The following is a 20,415-nucleotide window of genomic DNA, read 5'->3' on the forward strand; positions in this document are numbered from 1 at the left end:
AAATAATATTTCCTCTTTGGTGATATGAAGTAATATAAAGTCATAAATATCTGTGGAAAGGAACAGATGAAATATTACACTCATACTGACGGTCAGATTGAGGGCTTCATTAGTAGTAGTGTCTCCTAAAAGTAAAAATTTTGCTTAGGACTCATAAGGCAGAACAGAGACCTTATCTAGTTTAAATATAATTACATATGGCTATAAAATTATTTATCTTACTATTAAGAATAATTTTTAAAGTTTTAAAGTGATTTATTCACTAGTGAATTCTTTTTTCTGTATACCTCATTTGAAAGATTCTTTTTTTTTTTTAAAGAATGGCTCTTTGCTTTTAAAAGAGGAGATGAAGCTTGGTATGAAGATAAGGGAATGAGTCAATGAAAACTTGATAAGAAGAATAAGTGAAAGAAGTATCTAAGTAGAATATATAGCCTAGTGAACATAAAGGAAGTTTTGTGGCCAGTCTTACGTGCACTGGGGAAGCAAGGGAGACAATGAGTGAGCGTGCTTCAGGCTTGTCCTCATATTTAAAAAGATCACGGCAAGTGAAAATGTAATTTGAAAGTTAAACTTGAGATGAGGTATGAAACTGTATAAGTGTGTTGTCTGATATCCTGAAGAGCCTAGTTTCATAGAATAATATGATTCTACTTGCTTTGGGATTGCTATTAACTTAAGCAGTGATGTTCTCATCATTCATAAATATTTGGCATATTAATAAACATATTTTAACAGGGTGTGCTGGTAACACTTAATTTCAGAATGCTTCTATAGAAACTTCCTTTCAGATATTATGACACTCAGCATGGTTCATAAAGATCATTTGCTTCAGAAAGCCAAGTTTCTCTGGAGATGAATTCTGTATTTTGGTCAAAGTTGAAATTCTGGGGTTAAACATTAACTTTGGGAAAGTTAAATCTGGCAAACATGACGGTTTTTTTTTATTAATAGTTGTCACTAAGCATGTAGATGCAGGGTGGTATACTGAATAACAGATATGGAGAGTACCTTTAGCGAGTAAAAAAACAATCCATTCTTTTCCTCATATAAGTGGTGTGATTGACTGAGGAAATTCCCATATCAGCCAAGGTCCTTTGCTGTGAGGTTCATATGAAAGGCAGGTTTTTCACTTAATGAGAAAACAGGTGTAATTTCAGAATGGGCAGGGGGCAGAGTCAGGTAATAACTTGATCTTGTACCTTACCACTATGTAAGGGAATTGTAAACAAATTCTCTATTGTAGGTTTGCTTATATTGTTTCTGTTCCCATATCTTGATGCTTTGTTAGTGGGTTCAGACAAGTATTCTGACTGAAGTCGGGAGCTTAAAGAACTAAATGAATAGTAGGAGAGCATGGGCTATGTGTGTAGGCTAAATGAAGAGCAACCAAGATCCCCCTACACACGGAGAGAGTTGGAATCCAAGAAAGCACGTTTTATGTAAAGGAACGCGTTTATTAATGATGGCTTAACAGAATAAGCTAGAAAAAAGTAGTGGGTATCTAGAGAACCTGCCATCGTGGCTTACCTTAAGTAGGGCTGGGATTTGGATAATGAGAAAAAGGATTTTGCTCCCTTGGTGGCCAGGAGCTTCAGAGAGTGAATTCTAACTTAGGCTGGTTGGAATAAGATAGTCTTAGGAAGAAAAATCAAATTCAGAAAGAGCCTGTCACAGAAGAGCCTGGATTGGTTTATCTGGTAAGCTGGACCAGGCTAAGCTCTGTAATACATTGCACTTGAGGTTTGTATGCTTGATGAGGCTTTTTGATTAGGCAGATAATTGTTTTTTTGAGACATAGTCTTGCTCTCTGTCACCCAGGCCAGAGTGCAGTGATGCAATCTCAGCTCACTGCAACCTCCGCCTCCTGGGTTCAAGCAACAGATCCAACTGCCCACTTGTGTAGCTGGGATTACAGGTGCCCACTATCACACCCAGCTAATTTTTGTATTTTTAGTACAGGTGGGTTTTCACTGTGTTGGCCAGGCTGGTCTTGAACTCCTGACCTCAAATGATCTTCCCGTCTCGGCCTCCCAAAGTGCTGGGATTATAGGGATGAGCCACTGCTCCCAGCTGGCAGATACCTTTCATCTTAGAGTGATCCACTACTAAGAACTCTTCCCAAGAAGATTAAAGAGGACAAGACTGTTCTATGAGAAGAAATTCCTAAGTCCTCACATGGAGACCCAGGGAGGAGATGCCTCTACCTGGGATTTCACCATGTAGGTGCACAGGTGTAGTGATACAGCTCTAATGAGACACTAACATATCACACAAGTGGGCAGTTGGATCTGTTAATAAGGGCATGCTGCTAATGAAGTTAATACTAGAATCAGAGGGTACTTGTGGGTATGTGGTGACTTTTATAAACAGAGCCCCTGTGATGCATCTGTATCCGAATCAGTGATAATCTGTCATCAATATCGGAGAAAAACTTCATGTGCACAAAACACCAGTATTATTGCCTTTATGTTTGGGGTTTGCCTTTGCATATAGGTTCTTGTTTCATGTGAGTTTACCACTAGAAAAAGTTACTCTCTTTTATTATTACTGTTTTTGTATTACAGAAATTGATGACTTGGATGCCATTGTACCTGCAGTAAAGAAATTAAAAGTACTTTCATACTGAAAACAAATCAAATCATTTTTACTGTGTAAATTGTATTCTTAACATTTTTTATTTTGTAGGATTGATCTTATTTTGAGATAAGAGTTATAAAATGTATTTGCTGTCAGAATTCATTCCCTTCTTAGTATTAGGTCATTCTTCATCTCTATAATTTTTATTAACTTTAAGATTCTTATACAGAAAATAGTTGCAAGGGTAAAGTAATTAACTTTAGATCCCTTCATTTCTTTTTTTTATTTATTATTATACTTTAGGTTTTAGGGCACATGTGCACAATGTGCAGGTTTGTTACATATGTATCCATGTGCCGTGTTGGTTTAATGCACCCATTAACTCGTCATTTAGCATTAGGTATATCTCCTAATGCTATCCCTCCCCCCTCCCCCCAACCCACAACCATCCCCGGAGTGTGATGTTCCCCTTCCTGTGTCCATGAGTTCTCATTGTTCAATTCCCACCTATGAGTGAGAACATGCGGTGTTTGGTTTTTTGTCCTTGCGATAGTTTACTGAGAATGATGTTTTCCAGTTTCATCCATGTCCCTACAAAGGACATGAACTCATCATTTTTTATGGCTGCATAGTATTCCATGGTGTATATGTGCCACATTTTCTTAATCCAGTCTATTGTTGTTGGACATTTGGGTTGGTTCCAAGTCTTATCCCTTCATTTCTTAAGCAATTATTGAGTGCTTAAAATTTAAGGTTGTTTTAGAGTGGAGTTTGTGAATAAAAGAGGAGTCCAGGAAGACTGATTCCAAGTAGTAGGTTGCAGTCTTTAGATTCAGGTTGTAGTCATCTTTGAGCCACAGCAAAAGGAATGCCAAGGGCTCTCTAAATTTAGCCAGTAGGAAGCTACTGCTCTCCTGGCAAGGATTAATTGGCACATTCTGTTGAGATACCCCTCATGGCAGTTGCCCTTTCAAAGCAGGAGGAAGAAAAGGAAGAAAGAAAAACTGTTTCATCATTTTTGTTAGGGTAGGAAATGAATCGTAGGGTAAAATGGATGAGTAGACAGAAGTCTCTCATTTAAAAAGTGTCTTTTGCAGTCTTGATGTAATGCACTTTTTATAAGAACTTGAGATCTCAAATAAAATTTTTGTAAAGAATTTCCAAACATAAATGTCCTCAGTGATGTGCTTGTATATTACTGACAAATAATGAGTCATATTCTCTTCCTAGGGTGAACCTTCCTTGGGCAACTTGTACATCCTTGCTGCATTTTATGTAAGAATACTTGCTGCCTTCTATTTATTCTGTATTCTCAATATTCAGTCACGTTTTCTTAAGAGTCACTGTTCTGCCTCATACCCATGAGTACAAGCCACTTTGGACTCTTCTTCCCCACTTTTATAAGCAGCAGGTCTAGGAAATTTCTCTGTCATTCTTGTTGATGGGCATATAGAATATTATAACACATTTCCAGGAAGCAGTATGGTGGAATAGTGAGTAAACGTCAGCAAACAAGCATCCACATCCTTGGTGTTATGACCTTAGGGATCAGACATAAGATAATAGGCTCCTTCTAGATTTAAAATTCTCTGTCATGATAGCCTGCCGTTACATTTCTAAACACTAACTTACAATTTGTGGAAGAACTTGGGTCTTGAGGGTTGGGTACAAAAAGTATTTGGATATTCAATAATGTAAATACTATGAATTGATTAAATTATTCCAAGAAATTGAAGGCAGGGCAAGATGGCAGAATAGAGGCCTACACTATTGATCCCCACTGCAGGAACACCAAATTTTAACAACTATCTACACACAGAAAAGCACCATCTCAAGAACCAAAAATCAGGTGAGCAATCACAGTATTGGTTTTAACTTCATATTGCTGAAAGAGGCATTGAAGAGGGTTAGAGAGATAGCTTTGAATCACTGATGCCACCCCTCCCTGACCCGCCGGTAGTGGCTGCACTGTGGGGTCTGAGTCTGTGTGCTTGGGGGAGGGAGAGCACAGCAACTGGGGGACTTCACATTGAACTCAGTGCTGCCTTGTCATAGTGGAGAGTAAAGCCATGCTGGGCTAAGCCAGCACAAATGCATGGAGGGAGCATTTGGACCAGACCTAGCCAGAGTGGAATTGTCCATTCCAGTTATCAGAACTTGAGTTTCTTGGCAAGCCTTGCCACCGTGGGCCAAAGTGCTCTGGGGTCCTAGGTAAATTTGAAAGGCAGTCTAGCACACAGAGATTGCAGTTAATTCCTAGGCAACTCCTAGTGCTGGATGGGCTCAGAGCCAGAGGACTAGGGTGACACATGACCTAGGGAGACACCAGCCAGTGCACCTAAGGGAGTGCTTGCACCACTCCTCCCCCAACCCCAGGCAGGCAGCAATGAAAGTGACTCCTTGCTTCTGCATAAGGAAAGGAAAGCAAAGAGTAAAGAGGACTTTGCCTTGCATCTTGGATACCAGCTTAGCCACAGTAGGTTAGGGCACTGGGTAGAGTCGCAAGGCCCCCATTCCAGCCCCTAGCTCATGAACGTTTCTAGGCACACCTTGGGTCAATAGGGAAGCCACTGCCTTGAAGGGCAGAACCTTGTTCTGGCAGGATTCATCACCTACTGACTAAAGAGTGCTTGGGCTGTGAATTACTAGCAGCAATACCCAGATAGTATGCTGTGGGCCTTGGGCTCTGAGACATGCTGACTTCAGATGTGACCTAGCACATTCCTAACTGTGGTGGCTATGATGAAAAACTCCTCTTGCTTGAGAAAAGCAGGGGGAAAAGTAAAGGGGACTTTGTCTTGTCATCTTAGGTACCAGCTCAGCCACAATAGAGCTTTTGGGGTCCCTGAGGCTTTTGGGTTCCCTGAATCCAAGCCTAGGCACTTGGACAGCATTTCTGGACCCTGCCCTGGGTGCCCACTGCCCCTCAGGGTGAGTCCCAGGCCTGGCAGCATTCACCACAAGCTGGCTGAGGAGCCCTTGGGCTTTTAAGTGAACATTGGTGGTGGCCTAGCAGAATCCCCTGTGTGTCAGTGGTGGTGGTGGCCACAGAGAGAAGCCCCTCTGCCAGAGGAAAGGGTAAGGAAGAGCAGGAAGGACTTCATATTGTGATTTGAGTGCCGACTTGACCACAGTAGAATGGAACATCAGGCAAAATTGTATGGTTTTTTACTCTAATCCCTGCCTCCCAGACAGCATCTCTGTACTTGCCCAGGGCCTGGGGAAACTTGACACCCTCAAGGGAAAGACACAAACCTAGTTGGCTTTGCTACCTGCTGATTGTAGAACTCTAGGGCCTTGAGTGAATGTAGGTGGTGGTCAAGTAGTGGTTACAGCAGGCCTTGGGCAAGACCAAATGCTATGCTGGCTTCAGGTCTGATCCAATGCAGTCCCAGTGGTGGTGGCCATAGTGGGAGAGAGAGAGAGGTAGGTGGTGGTCAAGTAGTGGTTACAGTGGGCCTTGGGCAAGCCCCAGTGCTGTGCTGGCTTCAGGTCTAATCCAATGCAGTCCCAGTGGTGGTGGCCATGGTTGCGGGGGGGGCGGGGTGGGGAGAGATCAACCATAGAGTTTTTATTTTTGCTTGTTTATGCAATCAGTGTTGTCATCAGTTTAAAATAATGAATTATAATTTGCAGTAAGCCTTTCAGTAACCTCAAATCTAAAAATATACAATGGATTCAAAAAATGTAAAAAATAAGAAATTAAATCATACCACCAGAGAAAAACCACCTTCACTAAAAGGAAGACAGGGAGGAAGGAAAGAGGGAAAAGAAGACTACAGAACAACCAGAAAACAATAAAATGGCAGGAGTAAGTCCCTACTTATCAATAATAACATTGAAGGTAAATGGACTATACAATCAAAACACAAAGAGTGGCTGAATGGATGAAGAAACAAGACCCAATGATCTATTGCTTGCAAGAAATACATTTAGCCTATAAAGATGCATACAGACAGAAAACAAAGGGATAGAAAAAGATATTCCATGCCATTAGAAACAAATAAAGCAGAAGTAGCTATAATTATATTAGACAATAGATTTCAAGGCAAACACTGTAAGAGACAAAAAGGTCATTACATGATGATAAAGGGGTCAATCCAGCAACAGGATATGCTTGCAAATACATATGCTAATACTGGAGCATGCAGATATGTAAGCTAAATATTATTAGAGCTAAAGAGAGAGATCCCAATACAATAATAGCTGGCATCTTCACCACACCACTTTCAGCATCAGACAGATCTTCCAGGCAGAAACTCAACAAAGAAACATCAGATTTAATCTGCACTGTGGGACAAGTGAATCTAATAGATATTTACCAAACATTTCATCCAAAGGCTGAGGAATACTGAAAATTATTCTCCTCAGCACATGAATCATTATCAAGGATAGAGCATATGTTACATCACAAAACAAGTCTTAAAACATTCAAAACATTGAAATAATAACGCATCTTCTCTGACCACAATGGATTAAAAGTAGAAATCAATAGAATCTTGGAAACTATACAAACACATAGAAATTAAACAGTATGTCCCTGAATGACCAGTGGGTGAATGAAGAAACTAAGAAGGAAATTGAAAATTTTCTTGAAACACGTCTCAAAACCTATGAGATACAGCAAAAACAGTAGTATGTATGACAGGAATTTATAGCTATACGTGCCTACATCAAAAAAGAAGAAAAACTTCAAATAACCAAATGATGCATCTTCACTCTTTTCCCATTTGCCCTGAGCATACTTGCCAGGCGTCCTTACAGCTGCAGTGTTTACCTTAAGATAACTTTGCCATGAAATAGCTGATTTTTATTATTTTCACATTGTTGTAGTATATTTACTTTGGAAACAAAATACATCATTCTATTTATAACATTGTGTTTTCAGTAGTGGTATTTCCATTTACAAAATGCAGTAATACTCGATTGCTGAAATTGTCAAATCCTAGAAAATGTAGCATTCCTACAGGTGATGTTAAGATCATTCTCAAATAGGTGTTGGCTGAAGATTCGTTTGACGAATCTGATTTTTCTGAAATAGATGATTCTCATGATTCCAATGATTCTGACGTTAGTTTTGTTTAGAAATAACTACAGGAACAGTTTTTATATTTTATTTTCACATTGAAAATCAGTCAGATTTGCCTCAGCCTCAAAGAGCATGTTTATGTAAAATTGAATGAGCACTGGCAGCGAGCTGCACTTTTTTTTTTTTTTTCTAAACAGGAAAAGGTTAAAGAACTAGAAAAGCAAGAGCAAACTGAACCCAAAATTTGTAGAAAAATAATAAAGATAAACACAGGAATATATGAATTAGAAATGAAGAAAACAATACAAAAAATCAATGAAACAAAAGTTGGTTTTTTGAAAACATAAAATTCACAAAACCTTTAGTCAGACTAACAAAGGAAGACTCAAAATCAGAGGTGATAAAAGACATTACAACTGATACTGCAGAAATTTAAAGGATTATTAGTGGCTACTGCAAGCAACTATATGCCAATAAATTGGAAAATCTAGAGGAAATGGATAAATTCCTAGACCCATACAACCTCCCAGGATTGACCTATGAACATGAAATCCAAAACCTGAACAAACCAGTACAAGTAATGAGATCTGAGCTGTAATAAGTCTCCCAGTAAAGCCTGAGAACCAATGGCTTCACTGCTGAATTCTACCAAACACTTAAAGAAGAACTAATACCAATTCTACTCAAATTATTCTGAAGAATGGAGAAGGGAGTACTTCCAACCTCATTCTGTGAGGCCAGTATTACCTTGATAGCAAAACCAAAGACACATCAAAAGAAAACTAGGCCAGGTGTGGTGGCTTCACACCTGTAATCCCAGCACTTTGGGAGGCTGAGACAGGTGGATCACTTGAAGTCAGGAGTTTGAGACTAGCCTGGCCATCATGGGGAAACCCTGTCTCTACAAAAAAATGCAAAAATTAACCAGGCATGGTGGTGTGCACCTGTAGGCCCAGCTACTCGGGAGGCTTAGGTGGCAAAAAAAAAACAAACTACAGGCCAGTATCTCTGACGAATATTGATGGAAAAATCCTCAACAATAGCAAACTAAATTTAACAACACATTAAAAAGATCATTCATCATGATAAAGTAGGATTTATCCCAGGGATGCAAGGAAGATTCAACATAAGCAAATCAATGTGATACATCATAGCAACAGAATGAAGGGCAAAAACCATATGATCATTTCAACTGATACTGAAAAAGCATTTGATAAAGTTCAAAATCCCTGCATGATTAAAAAGAAAACCCTCAAAACACTGCGTGTAGAAGGAACATACCTCAACATAATAAAAGCCATATATGACAGACTCACAGCTAGTATCATACTGAAAGGGGAAAAACTGAAAGCCATTTCTCTAAGATCTGGAACATAACAAGGATGCCCACTGTTATTCAAAATAGTAGTAGAAGTCCCAGCTAGAGCAATTAGACAAAAAAGAGCATCCAAACTGGAAAGGGAGAAGTCAAATTATTATTATTTGCAGATGAATATGTTATTTGGAAAACCTAAAGACTCCACCAAAAAACTAGAACCAATACATTCAGTAAAATTGCTGGATACAAAATCAACTTACAAAAATAAGTAGACTCTGCCTCTCCTTCCCCCTCCCCCTCCCCCTCATCTCGACGGAGTTTTGCTCTTATCGCCCAGACGGGAGTGTAATGGCACAGTCTCGGCTCACTGCAACCTCTGCCTCCCAGGTTCAAGTGATTCTCCTGCCTCAGCCTCCTGAGTAGCTGGGATTACAAGCACCCACCACCATGCCCAGCTAATTTTTGTACTTTTACTAGAGACTGGGTTTCACCATGTTGGCCAGGCTGGTCTTGAATGCCTGACCTCAGGTGATCCACCCACCTCGGCCTTCCAGAGTGCTGGCATTACAGGCATGAGCCACTGTGCCAGGCCAAAAAATAAGTAGACTTTCTATATGCCAATACTAAACAATCTGAAAAAGAAATTGGAAATTTACTCTTGTAAATCCCATTTACAAGAGTCACAAATACAATTAAATAGGGATTAACTGAACCAAAGATGTGAAACATCTCTACGATGAAAACTATAAAACACCTATGACAGAAATTGAAAAGGACTCCAGAAAATGGAAAGATATTCCATGTTCATGGATTGGAACAATTAATATTGTTAAAATATCCGTACTACCCAAAGCAATCTACAGATTCAATGCAATCCCTATCAAAATACCAGTGACATTCTTCATAGAAATAGAAAAAACAATGCTAAAATATATTATGGAACCATAGAAGACCCAGAATAGCCAAAGCTATCCTGAGCAGAAAGAACAAAACTGGAAGAATCACATTTCCTGACTTCAAATTATGCTACAGAGCTATAGTAACCAAAACAGCATGGTACTGGCATAAAAGCAGACACATAGACCAATGGCACAGAATAGAGATCACAAAAACAAATCCACACACCTACAGTGAACTCATTTTTGATAAAGGTGCCAAGAAGATACACTGGGAAAAGATAGTTTCTTCAATAAATGGTGCTCAGAAAACTGGATATCCATATGCAAAAGAAGGAAAATCAACCCCAAACTCTCACCTTATACAGAAATGAAATAAAAACGAATTAAAGACAAATCTAAGACCTCAAAACTATGAAACTACTACAAGAAAACATTGGGGAAAATCTCTAATACATTGGCGTGGACAAAGGTTTCTTGAGTAATATCCCACAAGCAGAAGCAACCAAAGCAAACATGGACAAGTGAGGTCACATCAAGTTAAAAAGCTGCTCCACGGCAAAGGATACAGTCAACAAAGTGAAAAACAACCCACAAAATGGGAGAAAATATTTGCAAACTACCCTGTTGTGGGAAGTCAGGGACCCTGAACAGAGGGAATGGCTGGAGCTGCGGCAGAGAAATATAAATTGTGAAGATTTCATGGACATTTACCAGTTCTCAAATAATACTTTCATAATTTCTTACACCTGTCTTACTTTAATCTCTTAATCCTATTATCTTCAGAAGCTGAGGATGTACGTCACCTCAGGGCCACGATGATAATTGTGTTAACTGTACAAATTGTAAAACATGTATTTGAACAATATGAAATCGGTGCACCTCGAAAAGGAACAATAACAGTGATTATCAGGGAACAAGAGAAGACAGCCATAAGGTCTGACTGCCTGCAGGGTTGGACAAAATGGAGCCATACTTTTCTTCTTGCAGAGAGCTTGTAAATGGACCTGCAAGTAGGGAAGATATCGCTAAATTCTTTTCCTAGCAAGGAATATTAATAATTAATACCCTGGGGAAGGAATGCATTCCTGAGGGAGGTCTATAAACGGCCGCTCTGGGAGTGTCTGTCTTATACAGTTGAGATAAGGACTGAAATACACCCTGGTCTCCTGCAGTACCCTCAGGCTTACTAGGGTGGGGAAAACCCCTGCCCTGGTTAATTTGAGGTCAGACTAGTTCTCTGCTCTCGAACCCTGTTTTCTGTTGTTTAAGATGTTTATCAAGACAATACGTGCACTGCTGAACATAGACTCTTATCAGTAATTCTGCTTTTGCCCTTTGCCTTGTGATCTTTGCTTTTGCCCTTTGTCTTGTGATCTTTGTTGGACCCTTATCAGGAGTTTTTGATTTTATCCTTAGAAGCATGTGATCTTTGTTTTCCTTTTTGCCCTTTGAAGGATGTGATCTTTGTGACCTACTCCCTGTTCTTACACCCCCTCCCCTTTTGAAATCCTTAATAAAACTTGCTGGCTTTAAGGCTCAGGTGGGCATCACGGACCTACTGATATGTGATGTCACCCCCGGAGGCCCAGCTGTAAAATTCCTCTCTTTGTACTCTTTCTCTTTCTCAGCCGGCTGACACTTAGGGAAAATAGAACCTATATTGAAATATTGGGGGTGGGTTCCCCCGATACTACCCATCTGACAAGGGATTAATAACCAGAATATATAAGCCGTATGTCCAAACACCTCTACAGGAAAAAAATCTAATCCAATTAATGGGCAAAAGATTTGAATAGACATTTGTCAAAAAAGAAGTGATAAATGGCAAACAGGCATATGAAAATGTGCTCAACATCACTGATCATCAGAGAAATGCAGATCAAAACTACAATGAGGTATCATCTTACCCTAGTTAGAATGGCTTTTATCCATAAGACAGGCAATAATAAATGCTGGTGAGGATGTGGAGAAAAGAGAACCCTTGTATACTGCTGGTGGAAATTTAAATTAGTACAACCACTATGGAGAACAGTTTAGAGGTTCCTCAAGAAACTGAAAATAGAGCTGCTGTAAGATCCAGCAATCCCACTGCTACATATCTACCCAAAAGAAAGGAAATCAGTATATCAAAGAGAAAACCTGCACTCCCATGTTTGTTCACAGTAGCCAATATTTGGAAGCAACTTACTTAAAGTATCCATCAACAGATGAGTGGATAAAGAAAATGTGGTACTCATACACAATAGACTACTATTCAGCCTTAAAGAGAATGAGATCTTGTCATTTGCAACATTGATGGAACTGGAAGATCATTATGTTAAGTGCAACAAGCCAGGCACAGAAAGACAAACATCACATGTTCTCATTTATTTGTAGGATCCAAAATCAAAATGATTAAATTCATGGGTGGTTACCAGAGGCTGGAAAGGGTAGTGGGGGTGAGGGTGGAGGGGAGGTGGGGATGGTTAATGGGTATTAAAAAATAGAATGAATAAGACCTACTGTTTGATAGCCCAACAGGGTGACTATAGTCAAAATAATTCAGTTGTACATTTTAATATAACTAAAAGTATAATTCGATTGTTTGTAAAACAAAGGATAAATACTTGAGGAGATGGCTACCCCCATTTTCCATGATGTGATTGTTACACATTGCAGACCTGTATAAAAATATCTCATGTACTCCATAAATATATATACCTATGTACCTGCAAATATTGAAAATTAAAAATTATTGGCAGTATCAAAGTTTGCATGTATCTCCAAAAAAATTATTACAGGAAATTGCTGTGAGACGATTTGGAAAGAAATGCAATTTAAAAATTAATGTAAATTTTGTCAGCTGGCTTAAGAGCCTGTGGTTAAGACTTAGTTTAAAACAGAAGTTTTCAAACTCTTCTTCAGAGGGCTAGGGCTTTATTGAAGGTGCCTCAAGGGCCACTGAGAAGGATAGTGCCACTAATAGAAATAGCTTTAGGCTTTCCCTATCAGATCCACTTTTATCCAATTTCTATTATTAAAAATATAAGAATAGTGCAGTTATTGTTTAACAATATTTATTTAAAATGTAAAATGTTGATTTTAAAACAATTTTATTGATGTATCCTTGACATATAATAAACTGTACATATTCAAAGTATACACACAATTTGATAAGTTCTGATATATACACCTGTGAAATCATCACCACAATCTTAACAGACATACTCATCATTCCAAAAGTTTTCTTTGCCCCTGGTAATCCTTCCCCATCTTCTCCCCTCCCTCCTATTATCCTGACTTTTATCACTTCCTTGGTTTTTTTTTTTTTTCCAAATAGCTCTGCCACTTTTGTGTGTCTGTATATGCCTAAACCAATGTAGTTTTGACTGTTTTTATAAAACTGGAATCATATTGTGTATATTAAAAATATTTATTTTGGGGCAACCTGCTCGGGTCCCCTTCCACACTGTGGAAGCTTTGTTCTTTCGCCCTTTGCAATAAATCTTGCTACTGCAAAAAAAAAAAAAAAAATTTATTTTGTTCAGTATTACGTTTGTACTGTGCATCCATGTTGTTTTTGTTAGGTCCAGGTCATTTGTTTTCATTGCTCTATAGTATTCCATCTATGAATATTCCACAATTCATTTGTTCTACTAGAAGTTGGCATTTGGGTCATTTTCAGTTCTTGGCTACTGTGAATAGTACTGCTATCAACGTGCATCGTCATACACTTGTATGCAAGTTTTCTAGAGTATATATCCAGAACTGAGATATAAACAACTGGGTCATAGGGGAAACAAAGGGGAAATGTGCATAGCCATACAGGCCGTGTACTACTGTACAACTTGAGGCAGTAGCATTTCTATAGATAACGACGTGAATGAAGCTTCTGGAGGTGTACAGAGTGGTGACTTTGGTGGGGAATGTTATCTTCAACTTTAGGAGAAAAATGCAAAACTATTTTCCAAAGTGGTTGTACCCATTTATACTCCTCCCACAGCAATGTATGAAACCTCCCACTTTTCCACATCCTTTGTGCCAATGTATAGAGCTATTATTGTCATTTTAATATTTATTTCCCTGATCACTAATGAAGTTAAGCAACTTTTCATTTGTTTATTAGACTTTTGTGTGTCATTTCTGAAGTGCTTCTGTGTCTTTTGCCCATTTTTCTATTGGATTGACTTAGTAATTTGTAAAAGTTACTTATATATTCTGGACATGAGCCCTTTGACAGTTATATGTGTTACAAATGTCTTCTTCCATTCTGCGACCTGTCTTTCCATTTTCCCACAGTATTTTTTGTTGTTGTTTTTTGTTTTTTGAGACATGCAGTGGCAGGATCTCAGCTCACTGCAACCTCCGCCTCCCAGGTTCAGGTGATTATCCTGCCTCAGCCTCCTGAGTAGCTGGGACTACAGGCGCGTGCCACCATGCCTGGCTAATTTTTTGTATTTTTAGCAGAGGTGGGGTTTCACTGTGTTAGCCAGGATGGTCTCCATCTCCCCACCTCGTGATCCGCCTGCCTCGACCTCCCAAAGTGCTGAGATTACAGGTGTGAACCACTGTGTCCAGCCCTCCCATAGTGTTTCGTTTTTTTTTTTTTTTTTTTAAAGAGATGGGATCTCGGCCGGGCGTGGTGGCTCACGCCTGTAATCCCAGCACTTTGGGAGGCCGAGGCGGGTGGATCACGAGGTCAGGAGATTGAGACCATCTTGGCTAACACAGTGAAACCCCGTCTCTGCTAAAAATACAAAAAATTAGCCTGGCATGGTGGCACGCGCCTGTAGTCCCAGCTACTCAGGAGGCTGAGGCAGGAAAATCAGTTGAACCTGGGAAGTGGAGGTTGCAGTGAGCTGAGATCACACCACTGCACTCCAGCTTGAGTGACAGCAAGACTCCATCTCAAAAAAAAAAAAAAAAAAAGAGATGGGATCTCACTGTGTTGCCCAGGCTGGCCTTGAACACCCGGGCTCAAGTGATCCCTCCCACCTCAGCCTTCCAAGTAGTTGGGACTACAAGTGTGTGCCGCCTCACCAGCCTATAATTTATTTTTATGAATAGAAGTACCTAATTTTCATGGAGAGATGTGTGGTCTTTTAGTTAGTGTTCTTTGCGTGTTATGAAATCTTGCCTTAGTCACAAGTTGTGAAATTATTCTCCTATATTATCTTACAGCTGTATAGTTTTGCTTTACACAGTCTAATATACCTGGAGTTGATTGATTTTTGAATGTGATATGAGTAAAGGACCATTTCATATTTTCTCACATGAATATCCAATTGTCCCAGCACCTTTTATTGAAAAGTCTATCTTTTCCCTTTGTTCACAGTGCTACCTCTGTCATAAATTGAGTATCTATATGTGAATGGGTCTGTTTCTGGGCTCTTTTCTGTTCTTTTGGCCCAGTTGGCTCCCTGCACTAGTACCATTCTCTCTTAGTTATTACAGCTTGAAACTGAACCTTGGTGTTGAGTAGGCGGCTTTCTACCCTTTGTAGTTCTGCGTACATTGAATCTGCTTATCAAGTTACACACACAACCTGTTGATTTATTGGGCTTTCATTAAACATATAGATTAATTTGGAGAGAAATGGCATTTGTTGGGTTTTCCAACCTCAAACATGGCATAGCTCTCCATTTTAGGTTTACTTTAACATTTATTTAAAAAGTTTTAGTTTTCTTATAGGGGTTGTTGAATGTATTCATATATATTGATATTTTTATGCACTTATTTTCTCTTAGGGAACAGAACTACAGTTTTTTTAACATTGTATCAAGCAAGCTTGCTGAAGACTTTCTGGTTAATTCTAGCAATTTAGATTATCTTGGATTTCATGCTCATGATCATATCATCTGCACATAGTTTTGGTTAGATGTACCTATTTTTGCCCTATTACTCAGGCTGCAATACATTGTTGAATAGAAGTGGCAATAGGGAGCATCTGTTTCTTAATATGTTTGCTGCCATTAATAGAAATCTAAATGATTCTTGGATGGATCTTTTAATCTTTTTACTTTCAACATTTCTGTTTGATGTGAACCTCTTATAAACAGCATATAACTGCTTTTTACTTTTATTTCATTTGATATTCTAGATTTTAATAGTGTTTATTGTAATTACAAATATATTTAGAAGTCTCTTGACCATCTTTTGTATTGTCTAATTATGTCTTTCTTTGCTTTCCCCTCCTACTTTTTGCAGGGTTGATTTTTCTTTATAACCTTTTCTTCACTGCTAATTTGGAAGTTTTATATATCAACTTTATTGGCTTTCTGCTATTACTCTATTTTCATAGTTATCTTGCAATTTTGAACACATACTTAGACAGAAACGACATTGCACAGGTAACCAAACATGAAAAATTTAACCACCTTTTACTAGTTAGCAATTCTTGTATTTACTACTAAATGGGGTAGAAGTGGACTCCAGGGGATACAGAATATCAACTTCGGGATGCAGATCCTTCCCCCCAGGGGTAAGGGAGAGTGAACAAGAAAGGAAGTTAGAAACTAAGTGCCTCCCTACCAGGCTGAGATTTAGACTTCCTCTGGCAGCCATAGGACCATGCAACTCACTTGTGGCTAAGAAACTTGCCAAAAGGTGTTGCCTGCTGATAAAACATGAAGGCCATGGTTCTTAGGGCATGAGCCAAGGGTAAACTGTGGGGTACTTAGATGATTGAGAACAGCTCTATATGCCAATTAGCTAGCAGCCATGGAAAACATCAGAAGAAAAGCCCCTTCTTCCTGCGATAGCGTGTCCTTCCATCGCCCCCTATTGGCAAAGCCAAACATCAAGCCCGCCGGGAAAGGAGCAAAGGAGACAGACGTCAATTTGAAGCGGAGAGGTAATGAATTAGTTACTGACTCACACAGAGTTATATTTTTAAGATAAGTATCTTTAGCTTCTTAAATAAGATATGGTCTTGAATACTTTCTTCTTAATCAGCCTAGCTGCCCCTTCTTAGTTGTTAGTACTAGCATTTTAGTTCTACTATGTTTCTGAACCCTTGCAAAAATCTTTGGTTATTTGTTTATATCTTGTGAACAATCAAAACTTGCTTAGGTTTGCCAACATATTTTATGGATTTCTTTGCTCTCCACTGCTTCTCACATGCTATTTCTGCCTTACTGGTACATTTTCCTTCTTGCTGAAATATTATCTATGGCTATTTTTCAGTTTGATATTCCTGTGCACTTTATATTTTTTTAAAAGTCTGTTTTTGTTTTGTTTCATAATTTTTGCCCGTGAGTTTCCCTTTAGTGACAGCCATCTGCTGCAGCTGTCACACATGTACCCTGGATGGGAGTGGCAACCCTGTGGGGCCAATTTTATGGTTGCCTCCATCAAGGCTTCACAGGATTCCAGGTTCTAAACCAATATTCACATTCCGTCCCAGGTTTGGGGGTTTCTGCACCAAGTTGATGTTAACTTCAGACCCTCTGCTCCTGCATTATTAGCTGATTGTTTCCACCCACTGCTGAAAACCAATTCTTGTCCTCAGTGGCAGCCAAGGTATTAACAACTTTTCAGGCTCCCTGCCCCTCACACAGTGCCTATATAAACTTGCCTCCTGTCTGGTGTGTACTAAAATTCTGGTTCCCTTCAACATTTTAACTCCTCTTCAGACCATCACCACGTATTTACCTGTGTTGCCTGACACAGGTAAAAACGGTTCAATTGACCATGTTTAAAATAAATGTTGGTGGTTTAAGTTTGGAAGAAGAGGGGTAGGTTTTCACTTATCTGCCATTTTGATTAGCTGTTTTAGGGGTGCTAATGTTTTGATGTACATATGATACATTCCCTTATTTCTCTGGTGCTTCTCCATTTTCAAGGCACTTGTCTATTTAGGGAGCAATTAGAATGCCATCATGAGGTAGACAGGTTAGGCATCAATGCTACATTATGAGAATTTGGCATTTAAAATAGAAACCTCAGCAGAAACAAATTTCACCATGCATCTTCTATGTACTTAACACAGTCTTGGATGGTGAGGGTGAAAAACAATTCAAGCACCTTGAATTGTTCCCTACTGTTCAACTGGAGAGTAAACAAATATTAAATAACAAATACAATATAAGTAGCTGCTTAGCATGTAACCTTAGCAGGTGCCTAATCAACATTTCTTAAAACTTAGTGTTATAAAGGCTGGGAACTATTAAAATGGAAAATACTCAGTATCAACAGTAAATGCTACAGGCCGTGGGAAGAGGCCATTTCACTATGGATTGACTTACTTAATAGAGGAAATAGGTTTGAGACAGGACTTGAGTCGGCAGAGCATAGTATTTGGACGATTCTGGAATAGAACATCTGCGTGTGAATAAGGTGGCAGAAAACTGGAATAAGAGTAACATGACAAAAACTTTGTTCTCGAATGCTGCCCTGCTTCAAGAAAAGTGGCAGTGAAGGCAGAGGCAGAGACAGAAAACTGACGGCAGGTAGTGTCGTCTGAGTTGGTAAGAGAGAAGAGGAGGTCCAGGAATGTTAGAGGGGATGAGAAGTATATTTGGTCTTGTAAAGTCTGAAATGTAAAAGACACGCTTGTTTAAGTATATAATTTACATATTTTGCTTTTAACATGTTATTTAGGTGAACCAACCATCTCTTTAGAAAAGTTGAATAGCCTAAACTTATCTGATAGCTTCCTTTTCTCTGATGGTGACACTCTTCAGCAGTCTCCAGTGCTTTGCTGTGAGAGTCAGACATAGACCTGGGTTTGGAACTTGGTTTGCATTTTCCTATGGAAATAATGCTACATGCTGGAGTTTGGCCCTTAGACTACACAAGAGTATTTAACTCAAGATATTTAAGTATATCAGTATAACGTTTTTGCCAGTAGGGAAATACATTTTTAGCTCCAGGTCAAATAAAAGAACAAATCTCTAGGCATACAAGTACCACAGGTGGCGGCCAGAAGGGCTTTGGCAGTGTTAGCTCTTGGCAGTTTTGAGTTGGGTCACTTTCCATTTCCATAAAAAAGTGACTTCCCTTTGGCCAGTCACTGCCCAGGAATGCTGGTAGTGGCTCCAGAATCAGACCTCCCCCAGCCCCTATGCCAAGGGTAGGACTTTCTGGTACCTACGTTCAGGTAAGTCCTAAATCAGATGGTATATAATTACCTACTAAAAAGTGGCACTTGTTTAAGTATATAAACACTGAGGTTTGGATAATTTAGTAGGCACAAATATAACATTTCTTTCTGGACTTGAACAAAAAAACCAACCAAAAAACATAGTTCTTGCTTTTAAATAACCTCTTCCTTATGCTATTCAGTCATGGAGTTAAATTCCACACAAGAATTATAGGTATATAATTTCAAGTGGTTGTTCTGATTTAAATGACAAAATATACATATATTTGATGTAAGTGATCCAAAGGAAAAAAATATATACATATATACATTTTAATATAAAGGTGAGTGATAAGGATTATCATCAGCTTCTTGGCTGTCCATTTGGAGTCAGCTCATACCTGTAAGACAGTTAGGTTTGGACTTAATGTTAGTAATGACAGTATGTTGTGGTAACAGCACAAACTGCCTAGTCCTGCCTGCCTGGGCCTCTGTAAGACCAGCAGAACCTGTCTCTCTGTAAGTTGGCCAGCGAGGGTTCAGGGTTAAGGCTAGAGTTTACAGGTGTCTTTTAGGGTATCAGTGAGATCTGCATGCAGTAAAGCCTTAAATAAAGGTGTTCATCTCCCTCCCTTCTTGATAACCAAAGGAGCTGAAACAGTACTGAAAAGGGAAAACTGTCTTGAATAGCAGGATAACAGTGATAAAATGAATGAAAGGGCACACTTACCATTGTGAAAAGCCCTTAATCAGATCTTCTTTTGATAAGTCAATCAGTACCTAAATAATCACAAATAATTAGTTCCCCTCCAAAACACTGCATTAAGGAAAGAAATTGGGATAAGGTGAATTGATCATAATCTCCTTGGTATATCAAATATCTCTTGTACTTACTTTTCCTAACTCCTTTCTTCTGTGTGAGCCAAGTGGTCTACTATTTTTCACTGCAACGTCTAGTGACCTCTTCTTTACTTCTTCCATGGAAACAAAAAATTCAAATCTTTAGGAAGCAAAAAGGAAGTGAGAATTATGCATTTCATTCAGTTTTCTTGAAAATCTAAAGTGCTTCATCCATTTCCCTACTAAAACAGAAGGTACAGACTATTAGGAGCACCTAGAGCAGGACTGGCTCATAACTAACTACTCACAATGTATCATTATTACAGATAATTACCGTCCAGTGTTGTTCACAAAACCCAGAAGTATTAAGAGGCTGTTTGCTTAGAAGTGCCTCAGACTGCTGTGGCTTAGTTTGCATCTATCTTTTCTCCAATTCTACCCTTGCTACCACTCTTTTTTTTTGAGACGGAGTTTCGCTGTGTCGCCCAGGCTGGAGTGCAAAGGCACGATCTTGGCTCACTGCAACCTCTGCCTCCTGAGTTCAATCAATTCTTCTGCCGCAGCCTCCCGAGTAGCTGGGATTACAGGCATGCACCACCACACCTGGCTAATTTTTTGTGTTTTTAGTAGAGATGGGGTTTCACCATGTTGGTCCGGCTGGTCTCAAACTCCCGACCTCAGATAATCT

At 39.2% G+C, this 20,415-nt stretch overlaps 2 protein-coding genes across 22 annotated transcripts in view; one reads left to right on the forward strand and one right to left on the reverse strand.

The window, feature by feature from the left end:
* CEP70 (centrosomal protein 70) overlaps positions 1 to 20,415 on the forward strand; it is a 158,433-nt gene that overhangs the window by 123,931 nt on the left and 14,087 nt on the right. For 5 of the 19 annotated variants that reach the window (XM_055295269.2, XM_055295270.2, XM_063610705.1 and 2 more), the window contains one exon: positions 16,013 to 16,227. The exons of 1 other annotated variant lie outside the window; for it this stretch is intronic. In XM_055295269.2, the coding sequence (XP_055151244.2) occupies positions 16,013 to 16,218 (206 nt within the window). In that variant the 3' untranslated portion in view covers positions 16,219 to 16,227. Of the gene's footprint in view, positions 1 to 319; positions 3,752 to 3,810; positions 6,056 to 7,806; positions 14,681 to 16,012; positions 16,228 to 20,415 lie in introns of those variants that run through there. 13 more of the 19 variants (XM_063610715.1, XM_063610712.1, XM_055295275.2 and 10 more) reach the window with 7 other exon arrangements.
* The window catches only part of ESYT3 (extended synaptotagmin 3), a 47,258-nt gene continuing 42,039 nt past the window's right edge, over positions 15,197 to 20,415 (reverse strand). The window contains exons 21-24 of one of the 3 annotated variants that reach the window (XM_055295264.2): positions 19,782 to 19,887; positions 19,618 to 19,667; positions 19,218 to 19,288; positions 18,232 to 18,338 (exon numbers count right to left, since the gene is read on the reverse strand). In XM_055295264.2, coding sequence (XP_055151239.2) covers positions 19,252 to 19,288; positions 19,618 to 19,667; positions 19,782 to 19,887 — 193 coding nt within the window. In that variant the 3' untranslated portion in view covers positions 18,232 to 18,338; positions 19,218 to 19,251. Of the gene's footprint in view, positions 18,339 to 19,049; positions 19,289 to 19,617; positions 19,668 to 19,781; positions 19,888 to 20,415 lie in introns of those variants that run through there. The other 2 variants (XM_055295266.2, XM_055295265.2) reach the window with 2 other exon arrangements.

Source organism: Symphalangus syndactylus, chromosome 10, assembly GCF_028878055.3.
Source record: "Symphalangus syndactylus isolate Jambi chromosome 10, NHGRI_mSymSyn1-v2.1_pri, whole genome shotgun sequence".
In the NCBI taxonomy this organism is placed as follows: Eukaryota; Metazoa; Chordata; class Mammalia; order Primates; family Hylobatidae; genus Symphalangus; species Symphalangus syndactylus.